The sequence below is a fragment of the Parambassis ranga genome, chromosome 24 (assembly GCF_900634625.1).
Source record: "Parambassis ranga chromosome 24, fParRan2.1, whole genome shotgun sequence".
NCBI lineage: Eukaryota > Metazoa > Chordata > Actinopteri > Ambassidae > Parambassis > Parambassis ranga.
This window is the reverse complement of record NC_041043.1, coordinates 2,516,703-2,540,096: the sequence shown is the minus strand read 5'-3', so window position 1 is coordinate 2,540,096 and position 23,394 is coordinate 2,516,703. Positions and strand designations below refer to the sequence as shown.

Here is a 23,394-nt window from a genome sequence, read left to right as displayed (position 1 = left end):
GTGGGGTTAACTTTCACTCAGAAGTCCGACGTTCAAGTTCCCCTGACACCACTTGCTGTTGTGTTTTCATCTAATTGTAACTTTTGTTTGTAATTTTAGCTTATTTTGACATTTTGACAGCCCATTAAAAACAGGGTAAGGGGTTAGCCAAGAATCATCATAACACACATAGAATTATAACATAAAATACATTTTACAAGGAAAACTGCTCCATTGCACAGTTGCCAAGCCCCTGCCCTAATAAACTCAGATGTGGCTGGAGAAACACACGCACACATGTTCTGTTTTCAAAGACTGAAAAATCAACCTCGTGTCATGTTTTCCTGGTGAGGAAGGGCTGAGTTTCAGGTGTTGCAGGGATTAAAGGCTTAATATCAAATAGAGCATGTTGCCAGGAGAGACCTTCAGGCTGAACATATGTCTTTTTGATTTGATTTGATTTGTTTTTTTTTTTAGAATTTTAAAGTCATTTGCTCTTGTAAAGGTAGAATCCTCAACAAAAAAGTACATTCCTGACAACTCAGTTAAAATAAAATAAAATAAACATTTTAACAGCTAAGATTCCAATAAACAAAACAGTCATTTTAAATTAAATAATATTTTATTATGGTTAAAGTAAACATATTGTAAATGTATAGTCACACACAGAGCCGACTGTTCATCTCTCACAGGTAACAGGAGGTGCTGAACAATGATAACAGGCAGTTAATAAGAACATTCCAGTAGAAAAATAAAAGATGAAAATGTGACAGAAATAATATGTCGTAAAGTAAAAGCTACAAAAATAAAATAAGAAAACTGATTTGGAGTACTAAACCAGAGAATGAACACTGCATAAAGACCTCAGTTGGCTGAGTCAAGTGTGTTTAGATGGGGCATGGAGCAAAGACCCCCAGTAAGTGCATGAGGTGCAAACTCTGAGGCCATTTATTAGTGAGGTGTTACTGCTATTGTTAATCTTTAACGACACAGATTATAACACAAAAGAGAATGAATGAGGGCAAATAATTTACATAACATTACAAAAATAAAAGTGTGCACTGACTTCCAGTGTCTGAAAGCATGTACAGCTGTTTTCTAAGGTGCAGCAGTGAATAAGATATGACTCTACTGTAGCTCACATGCTCTAATTTAAACTATCACAATATAGTCGTGCTATATGAAAACGTATGATGAGCTACGTGCACAGGAAGAACCTATAAAAAAGGAATTCATAGTGATTGTAGTGAGGTCTGAAAGGGGCAGCAGGGAGGCCTAGTGGTTAAAGACACTGAAAAACAAACCTGCTCAATCATTCTGAGTCAAAGCTGTGATTAAAGAGTCTGTGGTAATGTGATTCTCCTAATGGATGGAGAACAACATAAAGCAGATCTAAAAGAGGCAGAGAGAACACCACAAATTAATGAAATCCATTTAAAACAGTGCAAGAACACCATGGACATTAGGACAACATGTGTGCTGCAAGTACTCAACACAAGGCAGGTTTTGGTAGTTTGTTTTATTCTTTGTGGGTGTCATTGTAGTTGGTGGCATTGTGCACACGTGTGTGTGCAAACAGGAGATTGGTGTGTACACAGACATCTGCACAGAGGCTTGGATGCACCCTCTCATGGACCCTGGCATTATTTTCGATTATATGACTCTTGCTAGTATCCAGTTACTGCTGCAGTATAACACCCAAATAAGGTGTATATATATATACAAAAAAAAGGTGCACAGCACAGAGCACAGTTCCCCCTGGAAACATTTTAGCTCTACTTGGATTGCATTTCTGTATTGGCTTGTGTTGTATTTGCAGCACACATGATGGATGAAATATGTATGCAGTTCTTCTTCTTTCTATTCTATAGTAAGCTGCAGGACATTGAGCTCTCCTGGCCATCCTACAGATCCGAAACATTTGGCTTGAATATGAACTGTAATAACAGACACACAGAAGACACTGAGAATATTTTCTTTTCTGAAAAAATAGGCTAGTGATGTGTCCAAATATATACATATTTCAGTTCACTGGTAATACTTACAACAAAGTCCTTTTTTGTGTGGAAAAAGTGTGTCAAGAGTCAGTATTTTTTTCAATAAAATATTTCTTAGCAGGGCATTATATACAGTAAGCACACCCTAATCCCTCTAAAAACTCACAGTGTATTTTGTCCCATGATCAGAGAAAACACTGAGTTCACAATACGCAGAGGTGCGGAGAGATGCACGTTTCTCTTCCCTGTCTTTTACAGTAATGAATGCTTCTTAAACAACCAATTAGCATTATTTATCAGTGACATCAGTAATGATGTTAGTGGTAAATTGTTTGTGCTTTGCTAATGGAAGTGATTTTCTGGCTGGAGTCTGCAGGAAGCAGCACCAGGCTCCTCAGCAATACGTTTGAGTCCTTTGGTGCTCATCTCGCGCCACAGTAGGAGGGCCTTCCTCACTTCACAGGGCTTTAAAACATGAAGTCCTCCTGTTTCTAGATGGAGCTTCTGCGTTTATTGAGTCTTCTGTAGGTGTTGATGCTGTGCAGGCCAGTGGACACTGAGCTGATGCCTGAGTGGCGCTGCAGGCTGCATACACAACCGTTAGAGTGCAGAGGGTTGGAAAAGGCCTCTCCCTGCTCCATGTACGTGTCTGAGCTGGAGAGGTCTCGTGGGATGATCATGGGTATGGAGTATTGCAGCTTCTCTCTACTCTTGTACCACAGACAGGAGCACATGGACTGGAAGTGAAGCACCTCTGCGTAAACATTACGCAGGCCCCGGCTTGCAGCTCCTCCCCCGCTGCCACCGACTGCATTCCCTCCGCCACATCCAGATGGCGTGGAGGACGGTGAGGCCGGGTCGATGGAGCAATTGATGTGTCCGCCTGCCTGACCGTTGTGAGCGAGGAGAGCCCTCTGCTCAGCATCCCGCTTTTCATCTTCTGCATTCATGGTCATGAAGCGCAGCACTGCCAAGTTGAGGAAGGCTCCGATCACAGCCAGACCAGTCAGGATGTAGATGAAGCTGAAGGCCACGTACTCTGGTTTGGTCTGCAGAGCCTGCTCACTCTGCAGCGCCACATAATCCCCAAAGCCGATGGTGGTAAGTGTAATGAAGCAGTAGTAATAGGCATGAAAGAAGCTCCATCTCTCAAAGTGGGAGAAGGCCAGCGCTCCTACACACAGTGTGCTCATGCAGGATATGACCCCGATAATCACCATGTTGACCATGGAGACCTCTGTGCGCCTCATTCCAAGGCACTTCTTCAGGCGGTGGAGCAGGTACCTGACAAAGGTGTTGATCCGCTCACCCACACTCTGGAACATGACCAAGGTGAGCGGGATGCCCAGGAGGGCGTAAAGCATGCAGAACAACTTCCCTCCATCTGTGCTGGGGGCTGCATGGCCATATCCTGAGGGAAAGAGAAAGAAAGAAGCAGGGTTACTGGGGCAGAACTAATTAAATCCTCAGTGCAGAGGACAGGGGTCTGAGGAGAGAGGGCTGGAGGCTGCAAAGATAGTCAAACCTGGACTCCACTGATACAAATGATTTGTATTTTCTGAGCAGCCCTTCTGATAAATTCAAAGACACTTCATTTCAAAGCAGCAGAATGCAATTGGAGATGAGAATGCACAGCAGTGTGGCGGGAATGGCTGAGTGTTGATGTCGTGTATGGGAGAGAGAGCTTGAATAATTCATTGACAATTGGTCTCCGTGGAGTGGCTTCAGTTAATGAGCACATTTGCACCTAATTAGGTGTCAACATTTTCCCAGATCAAATAAACTGGACACCAAAGTGTAGGTTGTAAATTCTGCTCCTTGTTTGTTTATGTAATATAATGAGTTTTTGTCCTGCAGTCCTTTTAATCTATGATGTACAGCACCCAAAAAGTCAGCAGTGTTTGTGTGTGCTCCACTAAGCCCTTTGAACAGTGACATGTCCCCAAAAAAAGAATAGAAAGTCCTGATAAATAAATAAGCAGATCTATGGCATGACAAAGTTTGGGGGAAAAACTTTCCATTCATTTGTCCCCAATCGACCACTCAGGGGCACACGTCATTTTAGCCTGAAAAATTCTCCCCACATGTGGATCTGTTGCTCATGTGAAAACGGGGAGATGATGACGTCTCTGATAAGAACAGGATCAGTGAATGCAACAGTTTGACCAACAGTTTAAATGTAATTAGTGCAGGATTGATTTAATTCTTCGGCTCTGGTTTTATTGTCGCACTGCTCCGTGAGGTTGAGCCATCTGTCTGTCTGGTGCCAAATCTGTTTATAGCTTTCCTAGTTGTGCCGCCAAATGAGAAACATTACATCTGATGTATCTCTGTGTGGAGCAGAAACAACGCTGACCTGCTCACTGAGCACAGAGAACTGCTGCTTCTTTGGTAGCTTTGACTACGTTTAATGTTTTATAATGAGTTTTAAGCATTTTTTTTATTTTTGATGATTAGTTGTTACTTCTGGTGTAAGCATCCTGCATTACAGCATGATCAATTCTTCTAGCATAAACTTTGAACCTTTATCTAACAGACTACAGGCGAACTTTGTCTCCAGCAAACACTGCAAATCAGAAATTGCACAGGCCTATGCAGTGTGTCCACATAGCAGCTTATGTCTGTAAATATTAATATGTATAATATGAACACAGTGAACAACTATGTGAAGACAATTTGCATTCTGGTTATTCATAACCATAACCATAAAACTAGTTGCTATGAGATGTTGGGAACATATGTCCACACACACACACACACACAGACTTATTAATCATTCAGTGTGTGGCCAGCAGGACAGTGTGTTCAGGTGAGCACATAGGCAGAGCTCCAGGCCTGCCAGGAGCTGTCAGCAGCAGGGCGCATCTTATCGAGACGTGGGGGGACGACAGGAGTGACAGCGGCGCTCGTCAACAGCAGGCGCAAGAGCTGGAGGCGACAAGGCCAGCAGCACCGCGTGAGAGAGAGCGAACAGGCCCACATGACAAGCTCGTCCTCTCAGAGCCTCTCTATACACCCCCCCACACACACACAGACACACACACACACAACAACAGTGTGTAACAAAATTACCAGGAGACAGGATATCTCCAGCGGCCTTGTCCTGGCATGCAGGGGAAGCCACCAGGGCTGTTGTTCTGTTTATGTGGACTACAGTCAGTGACAGGAGAAAGGTGAAACCTCAACCCTCTGAGGATATAGAAATGGAGGTTTGATTGACATCTGAGGAACCCCAGGCTCTTAGTGTGACACTGTCTGAGGGTCTGATTTCACAATAGCAGCGTCATTATGAAGGAATAGCTGCAGCTATTTGCACATATTTCATGGAGAGATGTGGAAAAAAACAGAGAGGAGACATCTGGGAAATTACAGGCTATCAGGTTTTTCCTAAGAAAACAGTAATTCCCTCTAAAATTAGCTCAGATTCTCAATTTGCGTGAGCACTGTTACAAGACAGAAAACCAGTATCAAAGACTTTTGCCTCAACCCGAGGCTGATTGTCTCACTGCCTAATTTCTGCAATTATCATGTGAAAGAAAAATATGAAAATTGCATAACAGTGAAAGGCGATAAGAGCTTTTATAATACTTATTAGGCCAAACTAACAAGCGGGGAAGGCTTATAAATGTCAGCAGAACACAGGTGCACCATCATTCCCTCCTCACTGCTGCCTCTCATTACCACATCCAAATTTACAGCCAATCGTTTAAGCTAATTCCCCCCCAGCAACAGGCTAGCACTAATTCAAATGCATCAAAACAAATAATTTTATGAGGAGACATATATTCCATCATGATAGTCTACTGTGATTATGCCAACATTTTGTATTATGGAGATTTAGTTTCACAACTTCACTGCCGGCCTGTAACACCATTTTTTTTACCCTCTAATTCATTTCCCAATTTTTAATCCTCCCATATTCACTTTAGCAGATGGGCGCGCAGCTTTATTCAGCGCTGTGCCATATTAACCCTCAATCAGATTTACTAAATTAAATGTCTGTGATCTTCCAACACTGCTCATCTGCAGCAATGCAAATTCAAACCTGTGCTAAGTGGTTGTCATTTCACCTTTCAGTGTTGTGATTGCTAGTTTGTCTCCAAAAATGACAACTCAATGTCGACACGACCCCTTTCACAACACAACCACATTACCCTGCTGCATCCCAAGTCTTCATTAAACTGATTAATTAGGCAGGGTAATAAAAAACACACACACACATCAGGCTTTGAAAATACATCAAAGAATGGCATAATGTAGCTCTTAGGGCTCCGTTTCTCTGTCAATTACATTTTCATTGATTAGCAGGAACAATTTGTTCTCACCAACAAGACGAGGAGCACAACCTATTCATTAAGCACACCGGCTCAGCTAATGGAGGAGGATTCTCAAAGTGGTGCTGCTTTGATCAGGGGATAATTTGTCCATAATTTGTTATAAAAAAAAGGAGAAGGTGTGTGTGACTAAAAAAATAAATCAAATAAAATTCTTGATGTTATACTTGCACATTAATATCAAATGAGATAGAAGGTCTCCACAGTGGAGAAGAGGATGCAGACTGTGTAACAGAAAGGCTGGTGGCAGGGCTGCACTCTCTGGGGCTGAGTGATAATGTCCTCAGACATCTCTGCACTCTGGAGCCCAGGCACTGCCATGCTCTATAATACACTCACCGTGTGTGTGTGTGTGTGCGCGCGCATGTGTGTGCTGCTGCTGTAAGGTTTCACTCAAGAATCAAGATAGAAGAGGCAATGGTGAAAACTTACTGTCTTGTCTTTAAGGGTAGTCAATGTTTCACAAAAAAATTTACACAAATTCACTAAGACATACAGATCATCAACATGTTTATTGTGTAAATCATACATTTACTATACATTTGATTTATCTGTGTCATTCCTAGATATTGTCTAGGAGGACCGTTATTCTTTTCACCATAAAACTCCACATATGATTTTCAAACTGATTGCTTATATCCCAACTAGGAAAACATCAATGGTACGTTTTTTGCATGTCACTAACTTTTGACGATTGATCCCTGAAATTAGTGTAAATAAAGACATTTAGTGCTCAGGTTAAGAGGAGTTTGGAGGAGAGAGTTTGATCCACAGCTCCTCTGTGCTGGAACTAAGAAATAAAGCAGTTTGCACCTGCATTTGTAATAATTTACATCTCCACTGAGAGGACATGACAGTACCGTATAGTGCTCTGTAAACAAATTCCTCTTGCAAAGCTGAAGTGTCCACAGAGGTGTTACACTCACTCACAGCCTTCAGCCGTATATGGCCAGCCCAGTTCTGCAGCATACAGGTGGCCTGAGGAGTCATCTGAGCGTGACGTCACTCTTATCTCAGTTTACGCCTTTCCCTGAAATGCTGCGCAGATTGAGGAATGTTCTGCTCAGCCGTGCAAATAAACAGCAGATCATGTCATCTGCTACGTACACGCTGTCTTCGAGCAGCAGCCCACTCTGCTTCCCACCATGCCTTCTCCTCGGCTCCCTTTCATCTGGACAAAGATATACCACATTACACGACCTGACAAACGGCAACCCTTGTCCACTTGCAAGCACCAATGGATGACACCCAGAGATGTTAGATTAAAGGAAGATATTTCCCACGAATCATGTCCCATCCTCGTCTATAAAACACAGACGTGCAGGCTCCCATCAGTCCTCTTTCACAGACACCTCAAACTCCAAGCGACCCTGTGATTGTTTATTCAGGCACTCAAACACAGCTCTGGTCCTTCATTACTCTGTGTAGCTTTTGACCCACAAGGCCCTGCTGACAGCTGCTGTGTAATATCCATCTGTGTGAAAGAAAAGAATTCTAGGAATACAGTTTAATGGAAACATATTCATATTTAAAGTCTGAACTTGAGTCTGGGAAAATACTTCTGGATGATTTTTTTTAAGTCTTTTTCTACAGTTTTATTGACTTCAGTGTCTTGAAAACAGGGAGCCGTTGACACTGAAATTTGCTAAAAGAATACTTTTTGCTAGTCTAGGAACAAGTTTAACAAAAGGACAATTTAGGAATGCACGAAGAATTAACATTGTGCCGTACAAAATGTAAGGTTGTATCATGTTGTCTTGCCTCTCAGCAAGTCTAAACAGAAGAACAAAGATTTGAGATTCTCATGGACAAAGTCAGGGGAAGCATGTGATGGATGGAGACTGTCAGCAGTTTGTTTCTTTTAAGCATGACCGCAATCACTCCCGAAGGGGTTATTTCAACCTAAACTCTCATCTTTCCCAAAGCCTCACCCAATGAATCTCAGTTAATATCTAAATATCATCATAATCATCTGACCAGAGCTAATTTTTTTCTAACCCATAAAAGCACTATTAAATTATATATTTGGTTCATTTGCAGGAGTAGTTGCTCTGACATATCTGAAGGTAGCATGTAAAACTACTTTGTGCCACAAGATGAGACAGTGAGTCTGCCCTCAGTCCAACAAGAGAGGAAGAATTAATGCTTCCCAGGGGGCTATGTTTTTCTCTATGTCAATCACTCTGTCAGGCAGGCTTAAATAAAACTGTTCTTAGGGCCTTTGCTTGCTTGTACATGGTTGCTGGCATCATTTGCAAGCTTCTCCATTAGTATTATTTGGTTGTTTCTGTCAGCAGAATATGTAAAGCTGGGAGAACAATCGCTCTAATCAAACTTTAATTATGTGCACTGACAGAGAACAACGAGTCTGTCCAGCTAGAGAGAGAAAGAAGCAGAGAAAGTGCCTGATGCAGGATGTATCCATCACAAGCAATCTGATGTAACGCCAGAGGAGACAGCACATTGGCACAGCGTCTGTCTGGGTTCACTTTAACTTGGTTACCCCTGTGTGGGCTCCAAATCGGGGCCTGGGAGCATGTGTTCTCATCCAGCACACAGCTGAGACCCAAACACTAAAGCGTCACACGCCTTTAGACCAAAGCGACCAGGCGTTAGATCTGAGAGCTGCGACTGGGCTGCCCTGAATTTACCTGTCTTGTAGTAAAAGCCTGTCATCAACATAACGATTACACACACTCACACACTGTCTGAAGCCTTTCATCCATAATCAAAAGCAGAGTCTGTGTCTGCGTGTCCAACCATCTCAGTCCATGTTTTGCTTTGACTGTGAAAAAAAAACTACAGCGTCTATTTTCCAAACGTGCTCCTTAGGTTCCCTTTTAGGGGATATGAGAGGAAAGCTTGGCAGGCCACAGTTTTCCATGAGGTCAGTCAGCGAGGCATTCTGAGCAGAGTGTGAGATCTCTGGGACTGCTCGCTAATTAAATAAATCACGTGATTTATGTACCTGATACACAGTTGATATGGACTTGTTTTAAAAGTCACAACACAGCTGGATGAAAAGGGGATTCATATAAAGCCTGAGGGAGGAGGGAGGGAGGACATACAGCAAGAAGATGAACTGAAGGGTAAACAGAGCGTATAACTCATGCTGCTCTGTAAGGAGTAGAAAACATCCAAAAGTGGAGGCACATTCAAAGCTTTAAGAGTTTCAGATAGTAGGATGTCTTTCATTTGTAGTCATTGCTAATGTAGGAACCTTGAGTTAGGATTTCTTTCCAGGCTTTTAGCAGGTCAACTCAAATAACAGATGTATCTGTTTCAAGTGCTCCATTCTTTTAAAGCATGCCTGTGTGGACATGAAAAGAGCAAAGGGAAGGGAGGGACGGAGAACCTAATGTGATCCATGAGTTTGATAACAGGATTGTTAGTACAGAACCATGACACATTAAAACAAAACACGCAGAAAATGACATGATGACAAATTATGGCCAAAAAAAGACATTTGGACAAAAGTATGAGGACACTTTGTGTTTGTAGGCCTTTATGTTTCTGGTGATCTGTCCAGCCCATTAAGCATTTCTAATGTCTGACGAAGGGAGATGACGTCAGGACAGGCAGGTTCTTCCACGCTAAGCTAATTCAAGATCATTTCTTTGAGCTGTAATATCAGAATACATAGATTAATAATAAATTACAATCAATTAATCAGCTGCAGATCATATGCGGCATTAAGATTTCCCACTTTAAACTTGCATATGATATCCATTTACAAATGGTGATGGTTAGAAGGCAAAAAATGTAAGTAAAGAACTGAACTGAACTGACTATAAGCCAGCAGGTGCAACAAGTACATAATGGTCTAAACTGCTAGCAAAGTAATGGACACAGGTTTACCAATGTTCCAATGTATATACAAATTATTTGTTGATAGAAGTTAGAGTGAGGACATCATGCCCCTGCCAGCAGACCTCATGAGACATGAATTTTAAAAAAAACAACACTTCTGTCAAAGAAATACACATTCAGATTGGATTAGATGTGAGTGTATCACACAGAAAGAGGGAATCACAGCCTATGCAGTACGCATAATTAGTCCCAATGTTCCTGCTGATGGGGGTGAGGATGACATGGATCATTTTCTGTGGAATATATAAAGAGCTGAGACACACTTACATCTAGGCTAGGAACTGGGCCAAATGTGAATCAGGAGATGATTGCTAAAATTCACACACTATCAGGTCCCTTTGATGCGTTCACACACTCCAAACTGTGTTTTGTGACTGTTGCACGTGACGGTAAAGAAGCAGCTGCACTGTAGCGCATTAACATTTTATGGTGGATAGCGCCGACACCCAGGAGGGGGTCCAGAGCATGTGAGAAACTGGATGTTAAAATAGACTGTTCATTAGAAACAAAACATATGCCTGCTGTAATTTTTTTTTCGTCACACATATTTTCTGTCAGTTTAAACAGCAGTTAGGTTTTATTCAGCTGGATGCTGTTTTTGTCTGTTATTTTTTGCACATTTGTTTTCTTTCCAATTCTGACTCTCTCTGCTGTCATCCTCCTGACCCCTGAGCTGTTAATTCAAAGAGTTATATTTGCCCTTTCTTTGCAGGCTGTACCTGCCTTCTGTCACCTGACTCCACTGATGTATGCGTGCACCACGCTCTGTCCGCTGTTCACCAAGTTCAGCTGCTCTCAGGGAGCAGATGCTGTCCTAAACTGACATGTGCTGGTGATTGTCGGGGTTGGGGGGGGGGGGGGTATGCTAGTCTGGCACACAACACACAAAGATCAGTTTACACAGCAAAATGAAAAACAATATGGACGCAGAAGCATTTGAGTGTGGTTTACACACACAGTGTAAACCGCAGGTTACTGTACATCCATGTTCCAGCTGTTTCACTATTTTCATTAGCTGCTCCACATTTCAACTTTGGTAGAAAAAATGGAAGTTAAAGCCACTAAATCTTCATGTTTGAATCACATTCCAGTCAACATGCCAACAACAGACCGGCCAAAATCCATTTACACACAGGGCCAACGACAACACGCCACCTTACATATCTGCTGCTAGCCAGACTTTGCTAATAACTGCACTGCAATCCCCATCATAGTTCATCTTCTAAAATAATTTATTGGCAGTTTCAGTCATAATAGTGGATGGAACTACGCATTACTTCACCATTATGTCCCAGTTCCTGCGTTGCATTTGGGTGTAGACTTGCAGGTGTACAGTAGTAGGATGCTTAACTAAGTAGCCAACCAGTTAGCCTTTAAACAAAAGGGACTGTGTTGGACATTGAGGATCTTTCTATTGTAACAAAATGCATGTTTTTAAATCTGCACTCTCACTCTCACTCAACACAGACAGTAAAGACAATGTGGGTTAAACACTGTTACGTAAAATGTTTGAGAGAAGGAGGCCCATTGTAAAGTCTGTTTCACTGACTAATGTAGGTGCTTCACAATACAAAGACCAAAGACTCTCTCTCTCTGTGGTATGTGTGTGTGTGTATGTGGTATGCCCTGTTTGAGACACAAGAGCCCATCAACATCCTAGCTGAACTGTCTGGCTGTGCTCACTGCCACATTGTAAAGCTATCATATGTCTTGTCATGTGATGCATGAGACTAATGCTGGCACCTGGCTTAATGACCAAAGGCAATTAAATCAAGTAATGGATCTTATTAGGGTGTTATATGAACCCCAAACTTCATTACCTGCTGCTCCAGATCCCACTGTGCACTGAGAAGATGCTGCTCTGCTCTTTATCATCTGATTATCTTATTACATATTTTTTTCTTGCACAGAACTGACAGCTGAATCTGAACAAACGCAAAAGTGAAAAAGGAGAAAGAAGAGTCATTTGGCTTATGCTGTTTCATAACAGTCGTGCTGTCACTCACAGCAGGAACTCAATGCCTTGACTAAAAATGGCTGAAAAGGCTGAACAATGACAATCATGAAGTCTTCAGGAAATGTCAAATGTTTATATTTTATGGTGCATTTCTGCAACTTGTACTTTTTAATGACAATAATCTGTCACATTTGAATCTGTCACTTGAGGCTGCCCCCCAAAGCAAGTCAATGCACATGGACCTCCAAGGGATAAATATGAAATATCACCTCTGAAGACATATTTTGGTAAGATTTTGTCTAACCCTTTTAAGTAATACACAATTCAAGGAGTGCTTACTTGGAGTGACACTTTTTTTTTCCATTTTTAGATTAGCCAGTGAATCTAGCAAACCTCGAAACTACTCATTGGAAAAACCTGTGGGTGACATGTAGGGGCAGGGTAGAAATAAATATTAATCTTAAACTTAAACAAGTCATTTCGATGCCCAATCCTAACCACACAGCAAACTTTTGTTAGTCTTCACAGTGGACCATGTCTGTTAAAAGTGCTATACAGACTGTCCATCCTGTTTTCACCGTCAGGCCTTCTTGTCACCTTGGTGAGGTAACCACTGCCTCGGGCTGCCCATATGGCTGCAGCAGACAGACAGGGAGCTCCACCTCCACTCAATCTGCAGGTTCACCTCAGCAGACATGCATCACCAGGTCTCTCCTTTTAACCTACTTGGAGAACTGGATTGGAGAGGTTTGTAGTGCTTCATCATCAGCTTGATTAGGTGTTAATGGTTCATAACATTAAATACCCTGACACTGTTTTCCAGCAGCACAAATCAGCATGTGGACTGGAAGCAGACATGTCACCTCTGATGGCTGATATTAGGATTATTCCAAAGAAAATAGGTTAGCAGCCTGTTGTTTTAGCCCAAGGATTTTTTTTTTTGGATGGATATTAAATGTGTACTCATGAGCTCACACTCCAATCGCACCCCTCTGGGGTAAACATGGCTCACCTGTCACTGTTATTGTTATTATCATTACGCCCCAGTGTGTGACAGTCCACTTCATCCAGGTTGGCTTGTTGAGAGATTAAACAGATGCTGGAAACAAATTGGAAAACAAATTCCCCTGGGAGACAGTATATAAGCTGGGCGAGCTGCAGTTGCATGGTGCTGTCAGACTGAATCATTCCCGGCGCTTGAAGCTACTTGGAGTAGCATAAAACGCTAACACAACAACCGGTTTAAACATGGACTTCTCACCTCAGTGTACTCACACTGCTACGCATGATGTGACATTTTTTTTTTGGAACATGTGAGCTGAGGCAGAGAAGCTAATGCTATGAGCTCTGTGTCTGCTTTGGGGCAGCTCACTGCTTTGGGCACATAATAAGCCGGCTGGCATAACCCCCCCCCACCCCCCCCCACTCCCTTTACTGACAAAAATGTGTGTGAGAGTTTTATGAGATGGTGTGATCATGCCCTTTTTATGGCAGACTAACTGCATTGTTAGGACCGGCTTGTGGCGACTGACATGTGAATTCAAATGGCATTTTATTGAATTTTAGAATGAGCACTGTGTTTTAAAGACATTATCGTTGTATCTCACTTCATACAGTCGCTCTAATGCTTATTGGAGGGGCAAAAAGTTCAAACGCAGCACACATAGCAGCGTACCCATAATGAGCTTCTTCTTCCATCAGCATTCAGACATCTCATCTAAAAAAATAAACACAGACAATTTGCAGCCTCTGATAATAATAATGTGTCTCGTCGAGGGTCAAATGCTTCTGTCAAAGCCATCTCTCACATTTCTGCATAATTTGATAAACACAATGCAAGTTCGTTCAGGCAGTTATATGAAATGGCTGGCATGGATTTTAGATTAATGCCCTCGCAGCCTATTACCTGAGGCAGCCTGCATGACCTCTGCATTATCAAACATCAGAAAATTAGAACACATTTAATTTACAGTTTTGTGTAAATTATATGCAGATTGAAACGGTTGCCAGAGTCAAACAGAAAATAAGGGCCACAGTGTTCAACCCAATGCTCTCGGCTTGTTATGACATGCAGCAGAACTGTGAGGTTCTTATTGGTTCCTTAATAGTGTTTCTAAGCTCAGTGTGGTAGTGCTAGCTGTCTGGCAGCTGGAGTTGAAGTTTAATCTAAAAACAGAAAAAGCAAGTGGACAGTGATTGATGCAGTCGTGAGAATGTAACTCTCATGCTCTTAACTATGCAAATCCTTCATATTATTATTATAACAGATCTGCCTGTGGAGTCAGCCTCAAGTATCCATTTGAGGAGCTTTCTACTTGTGTAGAGGGCTCCTCAATGTGACAGTTATCAACACATATTATCCCATAGCCACGTTACTGTTAGCAACAAAGCAAACTGATTCTATCACTCAGACTCTCTTTCACCTTGCTAGCATTGGTTGTTTCTTCCAGTCTGGGTACTTCTTGCCAAGGTTTACAAAAAGATCAAGGTTTGGGTTAAAGCATATGTTTTCACTAAAAATATTATAAGTAATCATCTGCTGAAAACGTCTCTGCTCTTTTCTTGGCGACACTATACTTATCATAATTCAGCAGATTCCAAAATGTGACCATTTCTGCTGTTTTTCTGTCCAGATGGCATAGGAATAAAAACATTAAAGAACTAAGAAACCTTTCTATAGATCAAGTTGTAAAAAGCTAAGATGTCCATCTGTATGTGTCATATAAGGACAGGAGAGCTGCTCACCAACAGGACAGAGATGACTTCAATCAGTGATTAATGACAAACAAAAGAAGAGATATGAAACAACGTGCAATATGTAAATGAAACTCCAGGAACAGAAAGACTGAATGAACTCAGTTCAAAGATCAAACCTCTAAGCACAGCCCAGACATCATGTCAGAGGTTCAGCCCTCTATAAGGCTTAAAACTAATCAACTTCATTATTCAAATAAAGATGAATGAAAAGCACTGACTTCTCTATAAATCCTAAACTTTCCCTGCAGTACCTCTCCACAACATCATGAATCAGAAAAACAGAGAGCCACAATATCCACAGCCTTATTACCAGCATTGTTCTCAGAGCCTATCCCAGCCGTCTGCACAAGTCTTAATACCTTTCCTTTTCAGGCCACAGGAGGAGAAACACACGGACACAGCCACTCAAGACAGCACCTTTCAAAAAGCAGTCCTTCACATGTCTCAGTTTGCCTGATCACAATATACATTTAAGTATAAGTCATCTCCTTCCACTGTGGTCTCTGCTCTGTTCTTTTACATTTACAGTGTTGTAACACATATTCAGGGCCCTGACGTTCCTCGGTTAATCTCAAATTTCCACTGGATGGATTAGGACATTAATTAAGCAGAAGTGGCTGGCCTCACTAAAAGCTCTGTTCTGAAAAAGCAATGCAATATCGCAGGACATGAGATTATGGACATTTGTCCATTCAGTGAAAAAATAGAGAGGAGTTCATATTCCTGATCAAATAAACCTCAAATGAGTCTGTTTGCCTCAATATAGCTGAGACTGTACATGTCATGTTCTGTATATTTACACTCTGGAACAGAATCAGTAGGAAACTTCAAGCGAGGCACATCTCACTACTGTTGAACTATTTTATTTGGTTCTACTCCAGTCAGCCCCCGCAGGATCATCAAGTCTAACCAATACAATGTTGTGTTTTGTTTAGTAAGTCAGGCAGGCACTCAACTTTCCATTCAGGCAGCGGAGCATAAAGCAGACACACAATAGGTAAACATTTGCCGGTCATGTGAACAACAACAACTTTCTCAGAAGCTGCTCCTTCAGATCCAGACCAGCCACACACGCTCTGTCAGCCATTAATAGCTGAGCATGTTTCTCTGTGTACATTCACTTTGCTCCACGCTGGGTCCAAGCATTAATGTTTCAAAGATGCATTACTGTATAATTCAAGACACTACACATTGCAAGTGGTGGAAATCCCATTAAAAACTGATTGAAACTCTGACAGAACGAGGTGTTCGCAGCTAATTATTGATGCTGAGTGACTTTTATCACTTCCTTCTATGGATCTGCTCCAATATAATAAATATAACTACAGACAAAGAATATAAATTCATCAGCTTGTTGCCTCTAGGTCCATTTAGTCAAAGCCATCTGAGGTGTACCATACTTGTGTAGCAGCTCCATACAACAAGTTTTAATCAATTCACCCTTGAGTCCTGGTGAACATTATGTCAAAATATCCCTGATGTTTGAAAATGTCAAACATTAGTAATACTTACATGTAAGAGTTGCTATAAACACCAGCCTATTGTGTGGTGGATATCTGACTTCATGACTCTCCTAGCTTGAAGACCTTGACTTTGTGTTGTTTGTGCTGCTTCGTGTTCTGCTGACATCATGTGAGGACATGATCCATCCTTTGCGGTAACCACTGTCTTTATTTTGGAGTTTGTGATTTTCGTGTAACCCTGCTGACATGGAGCTGGGTGAATCATACAGATGGAGTTTAGTCACCCCTTCAGCTTTTGACGTTTTCACTGACAGACCCTCGGCAGCACTGACTCAGATGTGCTCTGCCTTAGTTAAAATGTGCCTAACATGCCTGTTGTGTAATTCTTCCTGTAAACCTGTAGCCATTGATTTGGTTACAAAGAAGGAACGGCGTGTCTTTTTACATTAGTGTGTGTCTCCATGAGGTTCGGGGCTGTTTTATGCAAGCACCAGAATGAGATACAGTTACCTTATCCCCCCAAATCAGTTAAAACACAGCAGGGCTGGGATCAATTCACCTCAATTCAATCCAACTGTAAACTGAAGCTGTTCTGCCTGATTATGAGCGCTCTCTCCTCTGATTCTTTGTAGATAAGCTCCAGCAGCATTTCTACTATTTTTAACAAGTGTTACTATTGATATCAAAACGTTAAAAACACGTTATCTGCAAAATCCTTTGAATACTTATAACATGGGCAAAATGCTCTTTTATTATCACCATCAAATACCCACTCTGACTTTTATGGTTGTTCAGGCTCTAAATACTATCTTCTATCTTCCAAAGTTAGAAAGTTTGGCATCTTGGTTAAATATTGATGAAGCAGAAGAAGCAGAAGAGAGAGAAGGACTTTATTCATGATGTTTTGCTTTGTTGATGATCTGGATGAGATTAGTTTTCCTGCAGTCAGTCATCATCCCTCTCCTCATTCATGAGATATCAGATTTTAATGGTAGCTAAGAGTAGGCTTTGATAGAGGTCTATGGACACCATGAGACAATATGGTCAAACTGTGGTTGGCAGCATTATTATCAGCAAAGGAGCAGCAGGACTCAGCAACCGAAACTGAAAGCATGATCCTTTCCTGAATCTTACCTGTATGTAACCAGACAAAGATAATTCAACATACTGTGATTGTAATATTTGAATTAAAGCTGAAAGTATAAATAGTGTAATTAATCAACTGTAAAGGCTCAAATTAGTTTCCAAGCCTCCTTCACATTGAGAGGAGTTAGTTAAGGTAATTCAAGCACCTGCTAATGAGGGCCAGTGTCCCTGCCCTAAAACTCAGCATAACTGGGAGGCCTCAAGTTCTGTTTTCTACATTATCTGTAATTTCTCACCAAAAAAAATGATCCCTCTTATAATCCCACGGATCCTTTCTAAAACCATCTTGATCCTCTCTCTGCTGGCGTCAGAGCTCACTTGAGCTTGTGAACTTTCCATTGTTTCGTGTCGAGCAGCTGAAGTATGGGTCTGACGATGACAGGTGCGCACGCGGACTAGCTGGTGAGAGTTATACTCTCCGTGCACTCAGCCACTTACTGCGCTCACCTTTTAAGCTGACTGAATAATAATGGAGATACTAATGTAAGTAATTATCATTAATAATTTAGCTTGTGACCTCATATGAAACTGCTGAAAATCTGCCTGCTGCCACACCAAAGCTGGTGCCAGAAGCAGAATAGAAAAATAATCAGATTCATTGTCAGTCCACATATGGAGACATGGGTTCCACTGACACAGGGAGGATTTGCTGGGCATGTCTGCTCTTTTTCAGCACCAGGCTGCTTCACAATTATATACTAATGGGTTTACACACTTGGTAGCTGCCCAGTACATCAACAACTGATGTACATGGTGGCAACAGAGCTAGAAGGCCTTGAGCTCTCTTTTAATGTGATGGAGCTGCGGTGCCTGCAGATTCTCCTCACCACTCCACGACTTTAACCCTGCCTGGATCTTATCTTGGGATTATAGAGCGTCATACAGCTTGAATGTCTCAGACACATTTGTATTCAGTTTCTCTCCTTGACAGATTACAGATTCATAGACTACAGACAATGAGCTCCTCTATCGAAACAATGAGCTAACGTCTGCTGAATCAACAAGAGGCAAACAGCCAAATGATCTTTGTGCAAAAACTATTTAACAAGAGGTGATTCACAATAATAAAAATCCAAGCAAAGCATGTTTTTCTAACTGCAAACATATGGTGGCCATAAAGGATTCTGTTCACCAAAAAGGTCTGTTTATGAGTCCAAGAAAACTTGTCGAGTTAAGAATAATCATAAAATTATCTTGCTTTTTATATTTTGTTATAGCCATGAGGGGAATACGTGATTGAGTCAGTCACCACCTGCAGTGCTTAAAGCCAAACTCTGTCACACGGAGCTCATCTCAGTCTCTATCGCAGATAAAGGAAGCACATGCTTCTATTCATACAGCTGTCACTTATAGTGACATATAAAAGCTAGCAAGCAGGAAGAGACATGATTAATTCATGTCGGACTTTAGTGTGGATAGAAGTACAGCATGTTAGGTTGATATTTAAGGAAGGAAATGCTATTGTTGAATGTAATTCTATTGTAGCTGGGCTAAAAAAAGTGTTTCCCAAGCCCTGTGAAATGAAACTCGTGGCCTAACACCAGCATGACAGAAAACAGGTGTGCGACCTGACTTTAATATAACATGTGTCAACCTATGATATTACTTTGTTACACAAAGACATGCCATAAATCAACATGTGTTAAAAAAAACTGCCATCTGTTCAGAAACAGAGCTGCTTCACATGTTCCTGTCCTTATCACAAGTCAAACAGCACATCAGATAACACACACAGAGGATATGAGACATGCTTATTAGTAAGCCTGTGTTTTCACTTTGTGTATTAGTCCACTACATGGTCCACCTGACCTTGAACTGCAGCTTTGTACTCGCCCATGTAGCAATGACAAGATGTCCACCCCTGGAGGAGGCTGATGATGGAGGGAGGATGAGTGTCCACCCCTCCACCCCACCCCACCCCCCGAGCAGCAGACTTTGGTTACGGAGGCGCTCCCCCTACATACCGCCTGCCATTTTGAGAGCACTTTCTTGCTCAATGCTCATTTATTTTCCCCATGTGGTGTGTCTCACATGGCTTCAATCTTTTTCCTGCTGTTGGGTGAGTAAATGGACACCCTCCTCTTCCTCCCCTTTCATCTGTGGAAAGTGATGACTGATTACTGATTGCAGCTTCGCCTCCCTTCTTCACTTATGTTAAATTACTAGGAGAGCATGCCAGGGACGGATCTTTTTTTCATCTGCCATACCATGCCAATCATGCCATTAGAAGCATGAACTGTGTTTTGTTCATAGTGTTCCAGGATATTGTTTGTTGTTATGACATCAACAGCTTATGTGTTAACTAATAATTGTTAATAATAAACAAGAAAACAGCTGCTGCTTAAGTGCATTGTGCAACATGTCAGAAAATAAGCTTAAAATGATAATACTGGTCTTCCACCATTTGCAATCACTCTGTAAAATCAACAAATTCTTCACTAAACACCAAGGAAATCATGACTGACATCCAGAAACAAAGATCTGTTGAGCTGAGCTGCATCTATGGCAAGTTCCCACCTCTCCTCAACATTGACATGTTTTCAGCATGTCCTCACAAAAGAAATGCCACATGTGGTTGATAATACATCATCCTCATACAACACATCACATTTATGCTAATAGAACATATGGATGTGTTGCCTGACATACAGCATAGGGCTACATTTGCAGTAGTAAAACATGTGACTATATTGCCGGACATCATTCGGTCATGGGTATGGGGCATCGGGGATAAATCCAATGTGGCAGACCTTGACCCAGGAGTCTGAGATTTGAGTTCCCCTGACACCACAAGATGTGTGTTAAGTTTTGTTTTTAATCGCAACCTTATTTGACATAAATTGACAGATTGACAGAAATAATACAGGTTGAGGTTAGACATTAAAAATACAGCTCTGAAAACAGCTTTGGAAAACTGCTCCTGTTGCTATCAGGATGAGTACGTACGATGAACTTAACGAGGTTCTCCAAGAGAAATATGCTCTCGTGTTCTGTTTTTAAATTATAAAATACAGACCTCGTTACATTTTCCTTCAAAATCCACAGTTTTTATAGGGGTGCAGGACTTCATATTGTGGAAAATAAGAACCCTAAAATGTTTAAGGAGTGAAAAACAGTTTGGTTGTGGCTGATTGTTCTGAGGCCCTTATTTTTACACAGAAAGACATCTAAGTCATGGCTGCATGATATTGTATATACGGTACAGTATCTACAGCATTAATGTTGTGTGCCAGGAGTCCAGTGGAACAGTGGGGCTCTGGTGTTGTCATTAATTCTTAATGGCAGACTGAAACGCCAATCACTGTGTTTGTAGCAGCCTGGAGGCTCACAATTACAGAATGCAGTTACAGACACCCGGGGTTGGGTTAGTGTGCAATTAGCTGCCTGCATCTGATAGGGTTACAAGTAACAGGTCACCACTGACAACTGCCGCAGTCACTAAATACAAGTAGGAAGAGTCAGATAGGATCTGATGAAGACCAGGCTGGCTTCTAAACAGATTGAAAGGATACGATGAAGCCAGACTGTGTAACTTTTATCTCTAGGAAGAAAAAAAATGGCTACTCTCATTCATACAAATGCGGTGGTCTGTTTAATACCTAATCACATCTAATGTCTCAGAGCCACAGGTACCTGCTGGCTTGCAACAGCAACAAATGAAATCATTTGAAACTTTAGAAAACATTTTTAGTGAAGCTGTTTTTCATGTTATCATTTAATTGCCTTTTTTTAATGTACACGTTAGGCATATTGTCCACATGGCTCTTCTTCTGATTGTCGGGCTTATAGTGCACATGTTGGCTGAATGCCCATGCCATGCTGTGTTATTATTGCACAACAGGCCACACAGTGTGGTACATTTAAATTTTAAACCCACTTTTTCTTTTTTTTAATACCATACTATTTAATTCTTTAGTAGCTGTAATACTCTTAAATAAATAGTGTGTTGTTTCTTTCTATTGCATCAATGATGGCTGTTATCCTACAGGTACCTGTGTGCTTGACTCACTCCACTCACTCTCCACCACTTTACCCATATTTGGATTAACTGTAGAATCATAATATACTGCAGGAAGCTGACAGCCGGAGCCTACACACTCAGGAGACCTGTGTTAAGAAGAGGTTTGCCAATCTTTATGTACACTGTGACCGCATCCTGACTGGAGATCTAATGTGCATTTCTTCACATGACCACAGGAAGGTGTGCGGCTGCATGAACACTGACCCATCAATCGTATTCTGTGCTGATTTTTTAGCAGGTCACATATAAACAGCTGTGCATCACATCAAGACAAATGCACTGTGCTTTTGTGTGTCTTGTGGGTGCAGTGTATTTGTGCTGCTTTAAACCTGCAGCTGACATTTGCTTATTTATGCATCCAACAGCTACAGAATTGTTTGATGCTAAGCAGGTAGAACACAGAGGCATTTTGGACAAGATGCACTAAATACAGAAAATACCCTGACAACAATACACAGAAACTCATGCAGCCTCTTGTGTTCTGTCCCTTTGTCCTCATTTTGTCATTTATATTATTTTTCTGATGACATGATGTCAGTCAGTAATGTTATTCAAAAAAAACCTCATATTTGTGCAGTAAAGAAAGTAAATAGCTTCCAGCTTGGTGTTGTTGCAGGGCTTTTTGAAGCAGGAATAATGAGTATGTGAGGCACACAGGCCAGAGAGCAAGAGAGAGAGAGAGGGGGGGGGGAATGAATGTCTCATAACTTAAGTTTTCCCCGAGCATCATCTCAGTCGGATTTCATATTTGTAGAGAAGCTTGTCCTTAGGAGTCTATCGCTTGGCTGCTTCTAAATTGACTTTGAAACGACCCTTTATAAAAGCTGCAATTCAATAAAATGCTTCAGTATCAGAGGCTCTGTCCTTATGCAAGCTTCCACTGTAATTCATTACACCTTTTTTTAATATAAAAGGATATAAACAGTTAAAGACATTGTTCACAGACTGTTGGACATGTCCTGTTTAAACCCCTTTCCACCCCACAGCTCCCTTATCAATAATCATATTGACAGGGGCTGTACTGGTGATGAAGTTTTTTTAACAAAGTAATCAGGGGTAATTGTTTAGAATTCACCTGTTACTTTTTTAAAATGTATTCCAATATATGGACCATTTCTTTACTTTTCTATATTTTAGTACTGCTTTGTGTTTTAATTAAAACAACAACAAAGGTTTAGCAGACAGTTTCTGTTTTAAATTCAACATTTCTACAGTGTATTATTTTATCACATCAACTTTTTGTGTGTCAGATATTAAAAGTGTGCTGTCTTACCAATGGTCGTGATCACAGTGATGGCGAAGTAAAAGGAGCCGGCGAATTTCCACTGCACTCCGGCTTTGTGCGGCTTCAGCTGTAGGACCACCTTCTCCAGCTCGTCAAAGTCCTCCCTGGACAAGTTGAAGGTCCTGAGCAGCTCCTCTTTCCGCAGGTCCAGCTCCATCCGCTGGGTCGTCTCTTTCTGCGATTCTAGCGCGTCGAAGATCGCCGCGCCCACGATCAGGTAGGTGAAGGTGCAGATGATGAGGGCGAGGGTCCTCACGTTTTGCCTCTTCATGGTGCTGCGCTGCGTGTTAGGGGGACAGGCGGAGTGTCGGCGCGTCTCTGGAGGACGGGGAGCTCGGCGGGCTCATGGCTGTGCGGCTCTGACGGAGCAGAGGAGCTCTCCGATTACTTTATGAGCTGAGGAGCTGTTCATTCAGCACCACCCCTCCCTCACCTCCTCCCCCACCACAGGAATGCTCCCTCTCTCACTCACCCCCCCCCCCCCCCCTCTCTCCCTCTCTCTCCATTTTAAGCCTACCGGTTTAATCATCACAACGCTGACTGTGACCTCTATATTTTATAACTTAAAGTAGAGAATGATTAAAA

The 23,394-nt window shown here is 41.7% G+C and overlaps 1 protein-coding gene across 1 annotated transcript; it reads right to left on the bottom strand.

Annotated features, from left to right (window-relative positions):
* Window positions 1-755: 755 nt before the first annotated feature.
* kcnk3a (potassium channel, subfamily K, member 3a) lies at window positions 756-23,159 on the bottom strand. Its single transcript, XM_028397324.1, has 2 exons — window positions 22,798-23,159; window positions 756-3,387 (listed from the first exon to the last, which is right to left on the bottom strand). Exons 1-2 carry the CDS (start codon window positions 23,078-23,080, stop codon window positions 2,468-2,470), a joined length of 1,203 nt encoding a protein of 400 aa, XP_028253125.1. The 5' UTR covers window positions 23,081-23,159; the 3' UTR covers window positions 756-2,467.
* Window positions 23,160-23,394: the final 235 nt, after the last annotated feature.

Bases quoted from the DNA above. Each gene is read 5' to 3' on its own strand.
- kcnk3a (XM_028397324.1), bottom strand. From the start codon at position 23,080: ATGAAGAGGCAAAACGTGAGGACCCTCGCCCTCATCATCTGCACCTTC. The intron at 3,388-22,797 runs GTAAGACAGCAC...TCTTTCCCTCAG, and splicing joins CACTGTGATCACGACCATTG to GATATGGCCATGCAGCCCCC.